The 21632-nt window shown below is 45.1% G+C and overlaps 1 protein-coding gene across 1 annotated transcript in view; it reads right to left on the reverse strand.

Annotated features, from left to right (window-relative positions):
* The window catches only part of LRRC74A (leucine rich repeat containing 74A), a gene marked incomplete at both ends in the record, with an annotated part of 90750 nt that overhangs the window by 67726 nt on the left and 1392 nt on the right, over positions 1–21632 (reverse strand). The window contains 5 exon segments of the mRNA XM_079913559.1: positions 309–416; positions 2683–2855; positions 5627–5755; positions 7466–7517; positions 7521–7568. Coding sequence (XP_079769685.1) covers positions 309–416; positions 2683–2855; positions 5627–5755; positions 7466–7517; positions 7521–7568 — 510 coding nt within the window.

A 21632-nucleotide genomic window follows, 5' to 3' on the forward strand; every position in this document is an offset into this window, starting at 1 on the left:
TTATTTTCTTTAAGAAAGTTTACATTAAGGCAACTCTAAAGTAAGTTTGTTCATTTAGGGGCTTATGAGATCCAGATGGAAATGGTTTCTCAGGGTTTCCTACGGCCACAGGGAACACAGTGCCCCTGGCCAGGCTCTTATGTGTGGAACCTCCTCTGAGAAGTTGCTTCCAGGGGAGGGGAGGCCCCAGACTGATTGCAGAAAGCCTGGAGGCTGGCCTGGCCTCGGGCAGGGGACGCTGGCTTCTCTGAAGTGGGTTCTGAGACTCTAAGCATGGTTGTAGGAACTGGTAGAACAGGGCACAGTACCATCTCCTGCAGGTAGTAGTTCTCCTGTAGCATCTCCACCAGGCTCAAGATGCCCTCCTCCGTGATACTATTGTCTGCCAGCTCCAGCGTGAGAACAGACGTGTTGGACTTCAGCCACCACAAGGGGAGGGGGAGAGAGACAGAGGTGGTTGGTGACCTAGTCAGTTCCCTGCCCTTGCCCAGAGCCCATCACCCCTCTCGAATATCCCAGCCACGTCAGAGGGTACAGAGAGGCAGGCTAGCGATTCTGGAGGAGTGGCTAGGAACAGGAGAATAGCGCAGGGGACAAGCCATCCCAGTGAGTTTTGCTAGGATGACATGCTTATTCTGGGCACCTCCCTCCCCAAAAGGGGTACCAAGGGGGATTTAGAAAAGGGACATTAAAATAAAGTCCTGAAAAAGATGAGGCACAAGGGTGAGCTGAACAGATTTTAACTGTTTAGCTTTAAGGAGAGAGGCCTGTGACCTACTCTAGGTTTAAGGAGAATGTGCTATTTAAGAAGCGTATTTAAGCATAACGCCTTTACTGTGCCTGATTCCTTCAGAGGCCTTTCTTCTAGTTCAGGCTTAAGGGTTGTCTGGTACTCTCTGATAGTCAGGATGTTGCCTCAAGGCTGTTTAGAAGGAGCTGGAACTTAAATCTTAAATAAATATCTACATCCAAGTTAGTCTGCATTCCCACAGGGAGCAAGACAGGTGGAAATGACTGGCATTGCAGCATGAGGGACTGGGGTTAGCTCTAACCAGAACTTTTGTCCTTCCCTTCCCCACCGTTCCCCGTGCAGAAAGGCACAGAGAACAGACATGTCTTTGAATTTGAGCGGTTTTCAGAGCACACAAAGCAGTGAGAGAAGTAGCTCTCGTTTCAGGCAAAGGGAAAGTGTGATAGTGTGAATTACTGCAAGGCAGAATGGCCCCCCAGGGCCTTCATGAAGTGTCTTCGGGCCTCCGCTCTCTTGCAGGGGTGGGAAAATTCAGTCGTGCTCAAAGGCAAGCGAGATGGCTCAGGGGGGCCCCCAGTCTAGGTGTCATTTAGCAGAAATGGGGGCTGAAGGACCACTTTCAGAGTCATCCCGGGGACCAGCACAGTATGTGGTGTAGCAGGTGGCCTGATCACCAAATCCATTCACATTCATTTCACACGAGTGAGTATCTGTCACCCTCTGTGCTAACTGCCGAGGAAACAGGGATGAACAGAGACCATTCCTCCTCTCGAGGGGCTCATAGCCCACCAAGTCCAACGGCATGGAGATAGGTGGAGGAGGGACAGACCCAAAGAAGTATGAAAATGATCCCTCCTATCGGAATACTCTTCCTCTAAGCCAGGGAAACACAACATGTGAGAAGTTAAACAGTACCAAAGATAAATAAAAGTTCAGTCCATTGGAATGCCACAATGATTGTCAAATGGATGATACAAAGAATCAGAGAAGAAAAACTCCCCTTAAACAGAAACTGCTGTTACTGAGAGACAAGTGGCCCAAGTTCTGAGTGGATTTTATTATTATTTCCATGAAGCTCATGAGGTAATGGTGAATTCCTAACACTTCATTAATCAGTCTTTCAACGCTCCATAAATTTCAAGATGGCTTTGTTCTTTCTCTGCCCTTCCCTCCCTTCCCTCCCCCTCCCCAGAGAGCAGCACAATCTCACGTCATGTGACTTCTTAATGGGCCTGCGCTAAGTGCAAATGCAGTTATGGTTCCAAAAATGGGTGCTTTTTTTAAAAATCGAAATTTTTCTTTACTGTCCTAAGTGAACAGTGTTGTGCTGACATACACCTGTTACATTTTCTGTTTTCCTGGGATGGAGTCAGTTTTGTATATAATCAATTATAATTATAGAAAGCTATGATGAGTTCAAGGACAAGTCTTATCATTCAAGCCAAGCCGGAGAGAACATTCTTCCTGTGGGAAAACATGATCCACTCTACAGTGTGGTCTTGAAGATTTACCTAACATACTGCAAAAGGCAGACATCAAATGGAATGGCTCAGTCGTGAACTCATTTATGGCAAAGGTGAGCTTTGGAATTGAGATCTGGTTGACATTTTGCATTGTGTTCTCACATTAGCGTTTGGGCCCAAGCCCGGACCAGTTGCTTCTCCAGGGCCCACAGGCTGGTGCCTTTGCTTTCTGGATAGGAAACAGCATAGACTTCCAAGGCCCAGGTCTCTAGCAGCCTCCTTCCCAGGAGCTAATGGGCATCCATGCCTGTTGGGGAAAGCAACTGGTAGTCATGCAGAGTCTAGGGCAAGGTGGGCATAGAGGTTGCAATGCAGGGTCCCAAGGTGGGGCTCTCTGACTCCTGGGCCTACCACCCTGTCAAGTCCCCACTTCTGCCAGCCTTCACGTGCCCGCACTGGTATGCTCACCACCAGGGCTATAGCAATAGCCTTGGTACCCCTGGGGCCCAGCCCACGGTGGTTGAGGTTCACATAGGACTCCTCCATGTTCCGGATGAAGTAGGAGACGGGCACTACGCCCACAAGTCTGCAGGCCTCCAGGTACAGCTCCTTTTGTCTGGTGGTGAAAAATTTCTCCGTATCTGCAGAAAAAGATGCAAGTGGATGAAGCAGAGTTTCTCTTCTACCTTTGCCTTATCTCCCTGTTAACCCAGACCACATTCGATTCTGACTGGTGTCCCCTCTTGTCTGAGGCTCTGTCCCTATGGGTGTATGTTCCAGCTCCAACTGGAAAGTCAGCCAGTGGTGGGAGACCCTAAATCCAGAAAGCCCCATGTGGACATCTCCCTTTGGGTAAGAGAGAAGGCCCCTGGTTTTAGGCTCCACGCTATCTAGGAGAAACAATATGCTCCGTCCCCACCTTCCCAGGTTGACTGCATCTAGTGACTGAGCACAAGGGTGTGTGAGCGCATCCTTGCCCACCTCAGGACAGCTTTGAAAGGCCAACCAGACAAAAAGCTGGTGATTGGTGATGGCTGAGGGAGTCTCCATTGCAGTTTTAGTTTCACTACCACTGTAAAAATGTGAGCCACAAACAGTTTCACTAAAGATGAAGAGAAGTACCAACTAGAAAAAGCCCAAGTAGGACACAGTGGGCTTCTGAAGGTGGCAGAGCAGTGCAAGATGGAGAGACCCCCAAATCCGTCAGAAACAAACTTGCATTTGAGTGGGTTTGCTTCTTTCAAAGACTTGCATGTCATTTTTCCTCGCAAAAAGGACTGTCATTCCTACTTTACCGATGAACAGAGCTAGCCCCAAATCACACACAGCTGATAAGTACTTGAACCAGCGAACAGAATGGGGGCTGCTCTTCTCCATTCTAACCTCTTGGGGGCTTTTGTTCCTTGGGCTTTAGACCATCCTGACTCGTGGTCGGTGGGCAGAGGGCCTCCCTGGGTTCTGGATGCCCCACAGCCCTGTCCTCATGAAGCAAGCTCTGTTGACACAGGGCTTTCCATGGTCAGCGGGGATCTAAGCCGGCATCTGTTTTTTTCCTTCAGATCTCAGAGTCTTTGGCCAACCCACCCCAGACATTTCTAAGACGGACAATGGAAGCTTTGTTGGTGAAAGGACAAGGTCTTTGCAAGGAAGTTGATTTTGCAGGCGCAGCTACAAACTGGGCTTCTTTTCCCGGTGGTTGCAGACCAGGATTTTTCAGCCTCGGCACTAAGGACATTTTGAGTTGGATGATTCTCTGCTGTGAGGGGCTGTTCCGTGCAGTGTAAGATATTTGGCAGGATTCTTAGCCTCTGCCCATGAGATTCTAGTAACATCCCCCCACCCCTCACCCCACCCCCAGTTTGCCAAGTGTCCCCTGGGGTGCAAAATCGCCTGTTGTATAGGAAGAGCAGCACGTGGTGGCCGAGCAACTTCCCCTCTTTCGTAGCCTCACCACCAGCTTGCTATTCCTGCCTGGCTCATGTCTCAGTTCATCCCAGGAAGCCCTTCCTGCCCCATTCCCAGCATCTCAGCACCAGCTATAGAGGCACCAGAAGCTGGAGGAGCTGAGCCCTGGGTGTCCGTCCGACACAGAATAGTTGGTGCCAGATTCAGTCGTTAGAGGCTCCTGTTTGCTAAAGCAGAGTAGGTAACCCCCAGCTTTGTCCTTGGCACTCACTCTGCTCCGGTTGATTCTGCGGACGCCTTCTAGCTGTATTCCCTAGGTTACGTTTTAGAGGCAGCTTGCAACAATGTTATCACTTGCCGGGAGGGGCAGTGGGGAGGGGCAATGAGCTAGAAGCTGGAGTCTGGGACAAAACATCCAGTGTTTCCATCTGCCACCCTGCCAACCAGGTAAAATTCAGTGTCGCAAGCAATATCACCAGCAGCCTCGAAGCGGAAAAGAAGTTAGGAGGGCAACAACAGGCTCCCCGGGCGGTGGCAGGGAGGAGTTCTGTGTTGAGGATGAAGTTGTATGTGGACCCTGGGGGGGGGGGCGGTGACCATGGAGACGAGCAGAGCAGCTTGCCCTGCATCTCTGCTGCCACTGATCACAGCCTACCACCTAGCGCCGGGACACAGGAGGGAAAGGGCCACTGGGCCGGCTGGCCTCAGTCCGGGAAGTTGGGGGCCGGCCCATCGGTGGAGCCAGTACTGTTCTGGCCCTGCTTCCCAAGTGCCCTTTTTGGCACTTCCTTCCTTGGGGAAACTGGAAAGGAGAAGAGGGTGGAGGTGTTGTTTGCAATAACAGAGTCTTTGCTCCAACTCAGCTTGCACCCCTCCCCATACCCAGACACGCTTGGATTTGTTGGAGGGAACAAACACAGGGAAGGAAAACACGGGGCTCTCAAGCTGGGGAAACAAGAGCTCTAATGTGAGTAGAGGAACGTCGCCAGGATGCAAGATGGGCCGTAAATCCTCCAGGGGCCCCTGGAATATGGAATAGGGAAGGTAGATCGACAAGGTGGGGGGAACATGGGGTCGGCAGACATCGGCAAACTCTCGGTGGCCTTGGGCAACTCACACAATCCTTCTAAACCTCAGTTTCCCCCCTCTGTAAAGGGCAGGTAATAATGCCTACCTCCCGGGACTATTGCAAAGGTGACGTAAGATGCCATGTGGAAACGTTCAGAAAACCAGAAGCCCCTGTTCACTTATTGCTCCAGCTTTCAGCAAGCTGATGGGACCCCTCTGCTCATGAGTCCAGCCACGAGCATGGGGCAGCAGAGACTGCTGCCCCCGGGCCAGCCTCGGGGAGGTCGTGGCATAAAACTGAGCACAGGTGTTTCTGCCCTGTTCCCTCTGCAGCACATCCCACCGGGCAGAGCCTTGGCCAACTGGGAAACCGATTTCTCCAGCTTCTGAGGAAGGAGGCAAGCCATCCCTCACCCGCCAAAGGCCCCCGCTCGCTCACCTTCGATCTCAAGGTCTGTTTCTGAGCTCTCCCGGGCTGGTTTCTCTTTTTCGACAGCCATGGGGGCTTCTGCCTCACAGTAGAGTGTTTCGTCACTGCTCTGCCGTGCCAACACGGTGTCACTCTCATCTGGAAGAAAAACTCATCTCCTTGATTCTGGAAACGAAACCCGCTGGCCTTTCAGGTGGAGCCCACCACTGGCTGCCCTGGGCCTCTGTTTCTCTCATCTGCAACCCGAGTCCTGGCCGCAGCCTTTGTCCCTCAGCCTCGTGTGGCTCAAGGTGCCAAGGGGCTACAGCCTTCCTTCAGCCCTGCCAGGGGGTCTCCCTCTATGAGCCCTGTTTCCCTGACACAGAGCTGCCTCCTGGCTGAATCGTCTGTGCTAAACGCCCTTCGTGTTCTCTGGAGGCCTCGCTCCTGTCCCACCCCCTGTGTTGGGCCAGCCTTGGATGCGGGCCGCTCACTGTTGCAGCCTCTCCCGTTGCGGAGCACAGGCTCCGGACGCGCAGGCTCGGCGGCCATGGCTCACGGGCCCAGCCGCTCCGCGGCATGTGGGATCTTCCCGGACCGGGGCACGAACCCGTGTCCCCTGCATCGGCAGGCGGACTCTCAACCACTGCGCCACCAGGGAAGCCCTGCTTGCTCCTTCTTTTCCTTCTTATTAGCTCGGGTGGTGTTCAGGGTCTGCTTTACTCTTTCAGGGGAAGGACGTGTGCTAATGCCTAGAATTCCTCATTGGCAGGCACAGAGGATGCTGGGAGGGCAAGGGGAAGGGCAGGTGACTTGGGTCAAGTGTAAAATAAAGCGGAACAGAAGCAGTTCCAGAGAGTGAGAGGGATAACTTGATTCCTAAGGACCTGACCTAGCTTCTCTTCCTTCCAGTCCAAATTTATGACCACGCAGAAGGAAGGGCTTGCAAATCTCCCTGGGATTGAAACTAATTGCTATGATTAAATACAAGTGTCCTGGGCTTCCCTCACACTAGTCCCCTGCACTTGCTAGATGTGATTTTTCTGCCATTGGGCCACTGATCTGGAAACAGCCCTGGGCTCCTGAAAGCCACACAAAGTCCAGGGCTAGTCCTCCCACGTCAGCAGGATGCAGTGGTTTCAGGAAGCCAGGCTGCACCCCTGGATGGCCTGTCAAAACTCAACCGACCTTCTCTCTTCGGGTGGGCTGAGCGTTCACGGCATGGGTCGCAAGTTTTGACCACCCAGTTTCTAAGATAGTGGAGCTCCTAATGATTCCATGCAGGTTTGTGTCCTTCTCAGCCCTTGTCCATAGACCCAAGCGCCAACATTTATCTCCCAGCCTATAAGACAAGGTCTGTGTGACAAGGGGTGGAAGTAGCAGTGGTCAGACATTTAGAAGACATACAGCAGCTTAGCCATCAGACGTAGCCCTCAAAAAGGGATGATTTCTTAATTTCCTCATTAGATAAACAATTTTAGAATTCCATCCAACCAGTGGAATGTTGGTAACTGTTTAACTGGCTCTCCAGAAAAAAAAAAAAATCCTGCTTTGTAATGTTAGCCAATTCAGGTGGTGTAAATATTCCTAACATGGCTGATTTCCAACTACCAACATGACATGGGCCAGCTCACAGAATGAAAGTTAAAGTCAGCCAGAGCTGGTGTGAGCCAGTTCCAGCACAGCGTTGCAACCAACTCTCTCACTCCCTGTTTGGCAAACCCCGAAGTCGTCAATGTCACACATCACCCCAATTCTAGAGGGTCCCGGGAGAGGAGGGAAGGGCGCTTCCAGGTCTATGTGGTCACCAGGCATTACACTGAGGCAGCCAGAAGGGCCTGAGTGGTGAGAAATGGGATGCATTGTCACCTTTTGTCTCAGGCTCAAGAGGGTCGCCATTGTCCATGGTGCTGGGGCCCTCTCAGGGGCTGCTGCCAGCTTCTTGCCACCTTTCTGCTGCTTCCCTAAGAAGCTACCTGTCGGTTCACCTCTGTCTCAAACTTTGCGTACCCTGCCCTCACCTAGACAGATCCTGGGGGCTGGGGGCTATAGTTAACCTTCCATCCCAGCAAGCCCTGGGGAGAGTGGGTTTTGGTGGGACATGTCTGGATTTGACCCCAACTCTGTCTGGGAGAGGTAGCTACTTCCCGGGATCATCAAGGAGAGGGGTACAGCTCTATTCCTGGGAGCCCTGTTGAAAGGATGCCCACCCACCTGCAACTTTATGACTTAGGACCCACTTTAATTTCATCTTCAACATTCCATGACCTCATGCGGTCATTGTGATCCATGTGGGTGGACCTGGCAACAGCAAGCCTCCCAGCCTCCTGGTGGCTCTGGTAGTCATCTTTTCTCTTATATCTGCTGGGGCCAAGCCCAGGCTTGGCTGTGAGTGTGCAGGTGCTGTGCGGGGGCCTCTAGGTGGAGTTGTATTTCCCTCTGAGTCAGGACCAAACCCAAGCCCCTTAATCAGGTGACTGCTTTGAGCTGCCACCATGTTCTTCTCTCAAGGTGCTTCAGGTACGAAATATTTCAGTGATGGGTGAGGTCAGTTTTCTTCTTCCCAGTTCATCTTGCTTTTTTCTTTACCCCTTGGGAGAGTATCCTCAACCCTGGAGCAGAAGATCAAAAGCAAAGCACGACAAACATATGTCCTATCACTACAATTTGTTACAGCCAAAGCATTGTTCAAACTACCAGGCTGCCTAACTTGAAGCCACTCAACCATCATTCCCACCCTTGGCTGTTTTCATGTGTCTTGGAGTTGAAGTTCACTTGCAGTTTACTGTCAAGAGAACCTGGAGGCGTGTTTGTTCCTTCTTGATAAACTATCAGCACATCAACGGGCAGGTCAGTGACTGGAGGGCTTGGGGACATGAAAATCCCTCTTTGCCACTCAGAAGAATGATGAAGATCTGGGAATTTGTGTAGGAAAAACATAGTTAGAACCTTGGATCAAAAGAAATATGTAAATCTGAGATATTACTCATTCCTGCAGGCATTCATTCTGAAAAATATTTATGGAACATCTATTACCTTCAAGGCACTAAGATAGGCACCATCGTGGGGAGGGGAATGCAGATATGGTTAAGACTTGGACCTTTCAACACATGTATAAAACAAGATAGAAATTGACAGGGCCACTCCTAGGTTGTGAGGGTCCTGGGCAAATAAATACTTTTGGCAGAGCTCCTGTTCAAATAAACAATTTGAGTCATCCTAAATCAGCATGACAGCATCATTCTAGTGGTCCAATCTCATGTGGTTCTGTGAAAGAAATACTGAACAAGCCAGAGAGAGTGATCAACTCCTAGGATGACTCAGTAGGCCCAAGTCCTGGAGACCCTTGGGATATCTGGTCAACCCCATGCTGGTGCAGAGGATAAGAAAGTGTACTTAAAGGAGAAAAATGGTGACCGGAGAGTATGTAGACCCTGGTCTAAGTTTGGGGTGCTCTGCCTGGTGCTCTGTGGTCTCAGGTACCAAGGGCAAATTAGAAAATTTGGAGGAAGGCACTCCAAGTAGCCACTGGGCAGCGACACTGCTTGCCTGGGTCTAAGGGCAGTACCAGAAATTGATAAGGGTCATGCTGGGGAGCATTCATGGGCTCAGAAAGAGTGACGCTGGATTGGAGTCAGAGCTTTCCGTGTAGATGCATGGGTTTGGGTTTTGCTTAATATATATACACAGATAGATGGGTATAGAAATAAATATATATGAGTTATGGGTTATATATGGGCTATGCATGGGTTGTTATACATACATATATTTCCTAGCTTTATCCACTGAAAGGGACCAGAAGCAGTGACAACCCAGTGGTGATGAGCATGCCAGTGCCCAGGTCTAGGTTTCCATTTTCCTTGGAAAGGTGGTTAATTCCTGTGGTGCCAGAAAAGAAGGAAGGGATCAAGAACAAAAATAAAAAAGAGGGGGCCTGTTGAAAAGGCCCAGGAGCCAACCTGAATGAGCTCCCACAGCCAGGGTTGGAACTTGAACAGCAAAATAAACAGTGGTATCGTACTGTAACCCAAAGAATAAAATAGACATCTAGGAGTCCCTGTTATTCGTGGGCTCTGGACAAGTAAGGTGTGGGGAAGAGGCATTTCTGGGAATGTGCCAAGTTGTTATTCAAAGCAGCTGTACCATTCTGAATTCCCACTAGGAATATATGAGAGCATCAGTGCTTCACATTCTCACCAATCCTTGATATTGACAGTTTTGGTTTGGTTTTGCCAGTCTAATAAGTGTGTAGTGGTATTTCGTGGTGGTTTTAATTTGAATTTCCCTAATGACTAATGATGTTGAGCATCCTTTCATATGTTTATTGGCCATTCCTATATCTTCTTTGTTGTTTGTTCAGATCTTCTGCCCATTTAAAAATTGGATTGTTTATTTTCCTGCTGAGTTTTGAGAGTTCTTAACGTGTTCTGGATATAAGTCCTTTGTTAGAAATGTGATTTGCAAATATGTTCTCTCAGTCTATGGCTTAGCTTCTTACTCTTAACAATGTCTTTCACAGAGTACAACTTTTAATTTTGATGAAGTCAAATTTTATCAATTTTTTTCTTTTCTGGATCATGTTTTTGTGTCATATCTAAACTCTCTGCCTAACCCAAGGTCATGTAGCTTTTCTCCTGTTTTATGCTAGAAGTTTTACCATTTTAGCTTTTATATTTAGGTCTATGATGCATTATCTTTTTTGTCATAATAAAATATGCTAACATAAAATTTATCATTTTAACCCTTTTAAGTGTGCAATCCAATGGCATTAGTTATATTCACAATGTTGCACAACCATCACCACTATCCATTTCCAGAACTTTTTCTACGATCCATTTGGAGTTAATTTTTGGATAAGGTGTGAAGTATACAATATACCTATATATGCACGTGGATGTTCACACGACCCAGCACCATTTGTTGAAAAGACTGTCCTTTCTCCATGTATTATCTTTTCACCACTGTCAAAAATAGGCATCTTTTTGCAGGACTAGTATTTCCAAAACCACATAACCAGCATGCGATGGACCACCTAATCAAAACGTACTTTAAACCACTAGTTTGTGAGATAAGCCCCCGTGGTGCTGGGAGGTGGGCCTAAGGCATTTAGAGGTGGGAGGTGGACTGACTACAGGCTATCCACAGAGCAGGGCAAAAGAGACAGTCTCAGGGGAGGAGGGAGCTGTGATTTTGACTGGAAATGAGTCCAAGAGAATGTCACCCAGAGCAAGGTGTCCCAAATACTATGAGAATGACCGTGTTCTTCTTTATTGCCAATATTCTTGTTACAATCTATCTTTTAGTGGGGATCATGGCAGAGGGACCCTTTACTATCCTATAACCTTTTATAGAGCGCTTATAAGTGCAGGCGTTGTTCGATGGTCATTACATGTATTAACACATTTAAATTGTCTAACAACTATTATGAGACGCTATTTTTATTCCCATTTTATAGAGGAGAAAACTGAGCACAGAGAGGTTAAGTTACTGGCCCAAGGTCAAACAGTGAGAAAGTGGTAGATCTGCGATATTAGTGAAGTCGGTCTGTCTGCAGCTTTTCTACATTGACCCCCTTGCTATTCCTTGAACATGACAAGGTTGCTCCCCACTCAGGGCAACTGTTGTTCATGGTTCAAAAGGGTCTGTGCTCAGGTTATGTATTTCGGCAGTTGGCAAACTACAGCCTGAGGACCAAGTCGGGTCCATTGCTTGTTTCTGTAATAAAGTTTTGTTGAAACACAGCCAGGATCACTCATTTAGGTATTTCTGTGGCTGCTTTCGTGCTACAATGGCAAAGTCAAGCAGTCGCTCCAGAGACCCATGGCCTGCAAAGCCAAAAACATTTTCTATCTGGTCCTTTGGGAGAAAATTTGCTGTTGTATTTGACGGCCATTAGCATGGGATAATTACGCAAGGCCCTAGTACTCCAAGGGAAGGAATGGAGAGAAAAGAATCAAAGAAAGAAGGCTGGCAGGAGCCATGTGAGGAGGCAGGGTGAGGGAGCACAGCCACAGAAGGAAACAGATGCCTCATTATTAGGTGTAATAATATCCAGTTTTATGCAAGGGCTGTTTTTCTTTAAATGATAACTGTAAATCAAGTCAGATTTCAAATATGCGGGGGACTTTGAAAGAAAAGCACTTTCAGAATTATTCTGTAAAGCAAAAAAATTTTTGGAAAATACAGAGAAGTTCCCATTGTGTGTCCGCCTTTGCAAGTCTGGATGTTATTATGCTTGGTTTCCTTATGAAACCAAAGCTCTTCAGAAAGAAGGATTTTTCATTAATTAATTACTAATGAATGAATGAATGTGTTGAATGCCCGGGCACTGGGCTGGGTGACGGCATTAGAGTGGTGAACCTCATGAAGTATACAACTTCCTGAGATACTGATGAGTAAACAGACAGTGACAGTGTTGAGCCCAAAGTAAGCGAGGATGTTTCAGAAGCAAATAGGAGGAGGCTTCTGGCCCAGACCGGGGGTGTGGGCAGTGGTGTGTCTGTGGGTGGGTGGGTGTAGGAGATCTGGGAAAGCTTCCTTGAGGAAGGAATGTCTAGGCTGAGACTTGAAAGCCTGTTAGACAGTAATTGGGTGAAGGCAGAGGGATGGGGTAGACCTGGTGGGGAAGGAGAGGTATTTGAGGCTGAGAAGAAAGCATATAAAAGTCCCGACAGCATGTTGGAGTCTCAGGCAGTTTAGCAGTGTGATTCTCGCCTCCAGTGTGATTCTCGCCTCCAGGGAGAGTTGTGATAGGAAGGAAGAGCTAACAGATGAGATGGGAGGTGAGCAGAGGGCAATAATGAAGGGCCTTCAATGCTATGCTATGGAGTTTGACTGAATTTTGAAGATAGTGAGGGTTTGCAAAGAGGTTTTTAACCAGCAGTATGACCCGACGTGATTTGCATGGTAGAAAGATTGTTCCGGCCGCGGTGTGGAAAGTGGATGGACGGTAGGAGGACGATCAACACCAGTTAGAAGTGGCTGCGGGGAGGAAGTGGACTGACTAAATATAAAGAAGGCCAAACCACCTGGGCTTGGGGATAGATCAGATATGAAAGTAAAAGATGGGGAAAAAGCAGGAAGCCAGGATAACTTGATAGATGATTGTGCCACTCACAAAGAAGAGGACTGAGAAGCTGGGATAGTGGATTTTTAGTGGATAGTGGGGGAAGGAAATGAGTGCAACTTTGTGTGTTGGGTCTTTGAGGTGCTTCTGAGACATCTGCTGGAGAAATCTATAGGCAGAAGGATTTATGAGTCTATGGCCCAAGAAAAGGGTTAAAAATGTAGATGTGTGAGTTATCTGTATATGGGTGCTATTTGAAGCCATTGGAGTGGTGAAAGTTTCACAAAGAGGCACTTTAAAGAAGAGGAGAGAGGCCAAGGACGAAATCCTAGAAATACCATCATTGAAAGGATGGAACAGAAATAAAAGGTACTAGGACAAAATGTCCACAGAGTTGGAAGGAAAACGAGAATGTCACAGAACTTGAGGGAAGAGAATCTTCTAAGAAGGGAGAGTTATGCAAATTTACAGAATATTCAAGAAATAATAAACCTTGGAGAGTGTCTATTGAATTTATCCACAAGGAAGGCATTGGGAACTTTGGTGGGGAGTCAGTGGAGTGATGAGGGTGGAAGCTGTACCTCAGTGGAATGAAGATGAATGAGGGGTGAGGAAGGAGACAGAGGAGCAGACAAGTCTTTCAAGAAGCTTGGCTCTGAAGATTTGGGGAGACGGAGGAATGGCTGGAGGGAGACGTCGCCTGACTCTCATAGTATAGGAGTGATTTGAGCATGATTAAATGTTGATGGGAAGAAGTCAGGGAAGAAAAGGAGAGGGGTGAGCAGAAGGGGCACAGTCCCTGAGGAGGAAAGAGTGGGAGATCCCAAGCCTGGCGGAGCAGTCAGCCACTGTGTTGGGAGGAAAAGAGGAAAAGGTGGTTACTGATGCTGGCCATCGTGTTGGTGTGGCAACGGGGAGCAGAGAGTTTGCACTGGGTGGTTCTATTTTTTCTCTAAAGTTGATCTTCAGAGCAGGAAGGGAGGCAACAGAGCAGCAAGTTTGAAAAGAATGGCCATTGTGGAAATAGGAGAGAGAGCTAAGAAGACAGTATGGCTGGGGAAGGTTGAGGGCTAAGGTGGGGTTGCAGACCAGCACACTAATAGCTCCAATCTGTGCGGTTAGTAATTGTTTCACTGGTGCTCAGCAGCCCAGATGTAAGAGCCAAGGAGGAGAATGGCTTTTACTAACCTAGGCAGGTGTCGTCAAAGAACAGTGGGCAAGAGAGTCGATATTAGGAAGAGAGTGATTTAAAAAATGGCTCATGGGTTCAATGGAGTTAAAGAACAGATGATGCAGGAGTGAAAGTGAGAGAGGCAGAAAGCCATGAGGGGATCCATTAGAGTGGGGGTGTGACTTTATGATTCTAGAGGTGGAGCAGTACCCTGTAATGACACATCAAGGGTGTCTGAAGTACAGTGGGAATTAGGTTATGAGGAGGTGGTGACAATGAGCTTCTAGGATTTGGGATGGCTTATCCGCAATCATGATGCGAGGACTTGAGGTAGGGAAGACTGGGAGTCCAGGGCTAGAGTCTTCAGGGAAAGGGGAGGAGCGGACCTGAGGTCAAGATAAGACCAGGGTGAAGCTGGGGTAAATACTGATGAGTGGTTGATAAATCTCTAATGAATACATGAATGCATGAATCGGAAAGAGTGAAAGAATGAATGCATCAACTCATACCAATCTGTCACATTCTTCCCAGAAGAATGTTACTAGGAGTGTATGGTTACTAGTAACCAATTACTAGGAGTGAATGGGTCTCAGATTATCATAATAGTTGAGCATAGGCAATTCTTTTCAGCCTATCCTATCTGACAGGCTGTTTGAGGCCTTTACACCTGCATGGATTCAGTACAGTAGCCACTACCATCTTATAGCTACTGAGCCCTTGAAATGTGTCTAGTATGAATTGAGATGGGCTGTCCACATGAAACACACACTGGACTTCAACGACTTGGTAGAAAAAAAAGGAAAAAACCCACAAAATATCTCATTTTAAAATATTGATGACGTGAAAATGCTAAATGTTTTAAGTGTGATTAAATAAAACGTTATTAAAATTAATTTCACCTGCTTTTTTTCCAACCTTTTATATGAGGCTATTGGAAAATGTTAAAGCACATATGTGGGTGACATGATAATTGTCTTGGGCAGCACTGCTCTAGGCTTTGGTCAGTAGCCTCTGCAATCCTGAAGGAAGCGTCATGCCATCCTGTATATTGCACAGTTCAACCAATAAATTAATAAAAGCAGCCACCATGTTGAACTTCCATACATATCTGTTAGCATAAGCAAAATATGAATAGTTGAGGGCTTATCCTATATACAGGAAATTTCCCTCTAAAAGATCATTTTAAACCCCTGAAAGTATTGAAAAACCTCCCACCTGCCCCATTAGGTAGGTTCTGGCTCCTTGAAAACGCTCAGTGGTGGAGGCAGATGTTTATCATTGCCTGCGCTGTGGTCACCGTTGGGATGAATTGAGGGGCTCATGTGGTCCCTCTTCTCGGAATATTTCTGACATGATGAGGCTGCAGATGGTGCAGATTATACTCGTAATTTTCCTTTGACTGGGGATTCATGAGGCTGCACTTCTCCTGAACAAGTTTCCTTGGATCTGCTGTTATGGCTTGCTTAGCAGTGCCACATTACAGTTTGGAAGGCCCTTATTTCTGCCCAGAATTGTGGAAGATGACCCTACATTAGCAGTAGCCAGTGTTGTTTTGGGCCTAAATTAAAAAAATGTCATAGTAAACACTGAGAGCTTACCCTGTGTTGGGCAAGGTGAGGAAGCTCCAAGAGGTTAGGTAATTCCTAAGCTAGGAAGTGGCAGCGTCAGGACCTGAACCCAGGTGGTCTAACTCCAAAGCTTGTGATCCTTTCCAGCATAGCTGATAATGGATCAGAAAACAAAAAGAAGCCAGCCTTGCTTAATTGGCCTCAGGAAAAGGCTCTGAAAGAACATGGCATCAGTTGGCCTGACACATTTTGCCCACATGTTCATTGAACAGCCCAGCTGAGGGTAGGTCCTTTAGTAGAGGACTGTATATCAGGATAACTTGGTGAGTGTTTAAGGGCCCCATCCCTGACCTGTTAAATCAGAACCCTGGGACAATGCCTAGGAAGTTGTATTTTAAAAACATTGGCAGCAGAGGGCAGACAGCAGAAGCAAGAAGAACTACAGTCCTGCAGCCTGTGGAACAAAAACCACATTCACAGAAAGATAGACAAGATGAAAAGGCAGAGGGCTATGAACCAGATGAAGGAACAAGATAAAACCCCAGAAAAATGGGCTTCCCTGGTGGCACAGTGGTTAAGAATCCACCTGCCAATGCAGGGGACATGGGTCTGGGCCCTGGTCCGGGAAGATCCCACATGCCGCGGAGCAACTAAGCCCATGTGCCCCAACTACTGAGCCTGCGCTCTAGAGCTCACGAGCCACAACTCCTGAACCTGCATGCTACAACTACTGAAACCCATGCTCCTAGAGCCCATGCTCCGCAACAAGAGAAGCCCCCACAGTGAGAAGCCCGTACACTGTAATGAAGAGTAGCCCCTGCTCGCCACAACTAGAGAAAGCCCACACACAGCAACGAAGACCTAATATAGCCAAACAAACAAACAAACAAAAACAAAACAGAAAAACAACTAAATGAAGTGGAGATAGGCAAACTTCCAGAAAAAGAATTCAGAATAATGATAGTGAAGGTGATCCAGGACCTCAGAAAAAGAATGGAGGCAAAGATTGAGAAGATGCAAGAAATGTTTAACAAAGACCTAGAATAATTAAAGAACAAACAAACAGAGATGAACAATACAATAACTGAAATGAAAAATACACTAGGAGGAATCAATAGCAGAATAACTGAGGCAGAAGAACAGGTAAGTGACCTGGAAGACAGAATGGTGGAATTCACTGCTGCAGAACAGAATAAAGAAAAAAGAATGAAAAGAAATGAAGACAGCCTAAGAGACCTCTGGGACAACATTAAATGCAATAACATTTGCATTATAGGGGTGCCAGAAGGAGAAGAGAGAGAGAAAGGACCCAAGAAAATATTTGAAGAGATTATAGTCGAAAACTTCCCTAACATGGGAAAGGAAATAGCCACCCAAGTCCAGGAAGTGCAGAGAGTCCCATACAGGATGAACCCAAGGAGAAACACGCTGAGACACATAGTAATCAAATTGGCAAAAATTAAAGACAAAGAAAAATTATTGAAAGCAGCAAGGGAAAAACGACAAATAACATACAAGGAAACTCCCATAAGGTTAACAGCTGATTTCTCAGCAGAAACTCTACAAGCCAGAAGAGAGTGGCATGATATACTTAAAGTGATGAAAGGGAAGAACATACAACCAAGATTACTGTACCCGGCAAGGATCTCATTCAGATTCGATAGAGAAATCAAAAACTTTACAGACAAGCAAAAGCTAAGAGAATTCAGCACCACCAAACCAGCTCTACAACAAATGCTAAAGGAACTTCTCTAAGTGGGAAACACAAGAGAAGAAAAGGACCTACAAAAACAAACCCAGAACAATTAACAAAATGGTAATAGGAACATACATATCGATAATTACCTTAAATGTAAATGGATTAAATGCTCCAACCAAAAGACATAGATTGGCTGAATGGATACAAAAACAAGACCCATATATATGCTGTCTACAAGAGACCCACTTCAGACCTAGGGACGCATACAGACTGAAAGTGAGGGGATGGAAAAAGATGTTCCATGCAAATGGAAATCAAAAGAAAGCTGGAGTAGCAATTCTCATATCAGACAAAATAAACTTTAAAACAAAGACTATTACAAGAGACAAAGAAGGACACTACATAATGATCAAGGGATCAATCCAAGAAGAAGATATAACAATTATAAATATATATGCACCCAACACAGGACCACCTCAATACATAAGGCAACTGCTAACAGCTATAAAAGAGGAAATCGACAGTAACACAATAATAGTGGGGGAATTTAACACCACATTTACACCAATGGACAGATCATCCAAACAGAAAATTAATAAGGAAGCACAAGCTTTAAATGACACAATAGACCAGATAGATTTAATTGATATTTATAGGACATTCCATCCAAAACCAGCAGATTACACTTGCTTCTCAAGTGTGCACGGAACATTCTCCAGGATAGATCACATCTTGGGTCATAAATCAAGCCTCAGTAAATTTAAGAAAATTGAAATCATATCAAGCATCTTTTCTGACCACAACACTATGAGATTAGAAATCAATTACAGGGGAAAAAAAAGGAAAAAACACAAACACATGGTGGCTAAACAATATGATACTAAATAACCAAGAGATCACTGAATAAATCAAAGAGGAAATCAAAACATACCTAGAGACAAATGACAATGAAAACACGATGATCCAAAACCTATGGGATGCAGCAAAAGCAGGTCTAAGAGGGAAGTTTATAGCTATACAAGCCTACCTCAAGAAACAAGAAAAATCTCAAATAAACAATCTAAACTTACACCTAAAGAAACTAGACAAAGAAGAACAAACAAAACCCAAAGTTAGCAGAAGGAAAGAAATCATAAAGATCAGAGCAGAAATAAATGAAATAGAAACAAAGAAAACAATAGCAAAGATCAATAAAACTAAAAGCTGGTTCTTTGAGAAGATAAACAAAATTGATAAACCATTAGCCAGACTCATCAAGAAAAAGAGGGAGAGGATTCAAATCAATAAAATTAGAAATGAAAAGTTACAACAGACACCACAGAAATGCATAGCATCCTAAGAGACTACTACAAGCAACTCTATGCCAATAAAATGGACAACATGGAAGAAATGGACAAATTCTTAGAAAGGTATAACCTTCCAAGACTGAACCAGGAAGAAATAGAAAATATGAACAGACCAGTCACAAGTAATGAAATTGAAACTGTGATTAAAAATCTTCCAACAGGGCTTCCCTGGTGGCGCAGTGGTTGAGAATCTGCCTGCTAATGCAGGGGACACAGGTTTGAGCCCTGGTCTAGGAGGATCCCACATGCCGTGGAACAACTAGGCCCGTGAGCCACAACTACTGAGCCTGCGCGTCTGGAGCCTGTGCTACACAACAAGAGAGGCCGCGATAGTGAGAGGCCCGCGCACCGCGATGAAGAGTGGCCCCCACTTGCCACAACTAGAGAAAGCCCTCACACAGAAACGAAGACCCAACACAGCAAAAATAAATTAATTAATTAATAAACTCCTACCCCTAACATCTTCTTTAAAAAAAAAAAAAAAATCTTCCAACAAACAAAAACCCAGGACAGATGGCTTCACAGGCGAATTCTATCAAACATTTAGAGCAGAGCTAACACCCATCCTCCTCAAACTCTTCCAAAAAATTGCAGACGAAGGAATGCTCCCAAACTCATTCTATGAGGCAACCATCACCTTGATACCCAAACCAGACAAAGATACTACAAAAAAAAGAAAATTGCAGACCAGTATCACCAATGAATATAGATGCAAAAATCCTCAACAAAATACTAGCAGACAGAATCCAACAACACATTAAAAGGATCACACACCATGATCAAGTGGGATTTATGCCAGGGATGCAAGTATTCTTCAATATACACAAATCAATATGATACACCATATTAACAAACTGAAGAATAAAAACCATATGATCATCTCAATAGATGCAGAAAAAACTTTTGCCAAAATTCAACACCCATTTATGATAAAAACTCTCCAGAAAGTGGGCACAGAAGGAACCTATCTCAACATAATAAGGGCCATATACGACAAACCCACAGCAAACATCATTCTCAATGGTGAAAAACTGAAAGCATTTCCTCTAATATCAGGAACAAGACAAGGATGTCCACTCTCACCACTATTATTCAACACAGTTTTGGAAGTCCTAGCCACAGCAATCAGAGAAGAAAAAGAAATAAAAGGAATACAAATTGGAAAAGAAGAAGTAAAACTGTCACTGTTTGCAGATGACATGATACTATACATAGAGAATCCTAAAGATGCCACCAGAAAACTACTAGAGCTAATCAATGAATTTGGTAAAGTTGCAGGATACAAAATTAATGCACAGAAATCTCTTGCATTCCTATACCCTAATGATGAAAAATCTGAAAGAGAAATTAAAGAAACACTCCCATTTACCACTGCAACAAAAATAATAAAACACCTAGGAATAAACCTACCTAGGGAGACAAAAGACCTGTATGCAGAAAACTATAAGACACTGATGAAAGAAATTAAAGATGATACCAACAGATGGAGAGATATACCATGTTCTTGGATTGGAAGAATCAATATTGTGAATATGACTATACTACCCAAAGCAATTTACAGATCCAATGCAATCCCTATCAAATTACCAATGGCATTTTTTACAGAACTAGAACAAAAAATCTTAAAATTTGTATGGAGACACAAAAGACCCCGAATAGCCAAAGCAGTCTTGAGGGAAAAATACAGAGCTGGAGGAATCAGACTCCCTGACTTCAGACTATACTACAAAGCTCCAGTAATCAAGACAATATGGTACTGGCACAAAAACAGAAATAAAGATCAATGGAACAAGATAGAAAGCCCAGAGATAAACCCATGCACCTATGGTCAACTAACCTATGACAAAGGAGGCAAGGATATACAATGGAGAAAAGACAGTCTCTTCAATAGGTGGTGCTGGGAAAACTGGACAGCTACATGTAAAAGAATGAAATTAGAACAGTCCCTAACAACATACACAAAAATAAATCTCAAAATGGATTAGAGACCTAAATGTAAGACCGGACACTATAAAACTGTTAGGGGAAAACATAGGAAGAACACTCTTTGACATAAATCACAGCAAGATCTTTTTTGATCCATCTCCTAGAATAATGGAAATAAAAACAAAAATAAACAAATGGGACCTAATGAAACTTAAAAGCTTTTGCACAGCAAAGGAAACCATAAACAAGATGAAAAGACAACCCTCAGAATGGGAGAAAATATTTGCAAATGAATCAACGGACAAAGGATTAATCTCCAAAATATATAAACAGTTCATGCAACTCAATATCAAAAAAACAAACAACCCAATCCAAATATGGGCAGAAGACCTAAATAGACATTTCTCCGAAGAAGACATACAGATGGCCAAGAAGCACATGAAAAGCTGCTCAACATCACTAATTATTAGAGAAATGCAAATCAAAACTACAATTAGGTATCACCTCACACCAGTTAGAATGGGCATCATCAGAAAATCTACAAACAACAAATGCTGGAGAGGGTGTGGAGAAAAGGGAACCCTCTTGCACTGTTGGTGGGAATGTAAATTGATACAGCCACTATGGAGAACAGTATGGAGGTTCCTTAAAAAACTAAAAATAGAATTACCATATGATCCAGCAATCCCACTACTGGGCATATACCCAGAGAAAACCATAATTCAAAAAGACACATGCACCCCAATGTTCATTGCAGCACTATTTACAATAGCCAGGTGACGGAAGCAACCTAAATGCCCATCGACAGATGAATAGATAAAGAAGATGTGGTACATATATACAATGGAGTATTACTCAGCCACAAGAAGGAACAAAATTGGGTCATTTGTGGAGACGTGGATGGATCTATAGACTGTCGTACAGAGTGAAGTAAGTCAGAAAGAGAAAAATATCGTATATTAACACATATATGTGGAACATAGAAAAATGGTACAGATGAACCGGTTTGCAGGGCAGAAAGTGAGACACAGATGTAGAGAACAAACGTATGGACACCGAGTGGGGAAAGCGGCGGTGGGTGGTGGTGGTGGTGTGATGAATTGGGCAATTGGGATTGACATGTATACACTGATGTGTATAAAATGAATGACTAATAAGAACCTGCTGTATAAAAAAATAAATTAAAAAAATAAGTAAAAACATTTGCAAGTGTTAAGGGAACCATCATTTTACAAAACCTAGTCTCTAGATAAGTGCCTT

Source organism: Stenella coeruleoalba (genome assembly GCF_951394435.1).
Source record: "Stenella coeruleoalba genome assembly, chromosome: 2".
In the NCBI taxonomy this organism is placed as follows: domain Eukaryota; kingdom Metazoa; phylum Chordata; class Mammalia; order Artiodactyla; family Delphinidae; genus Stenella; species Stenella coeruleoalba.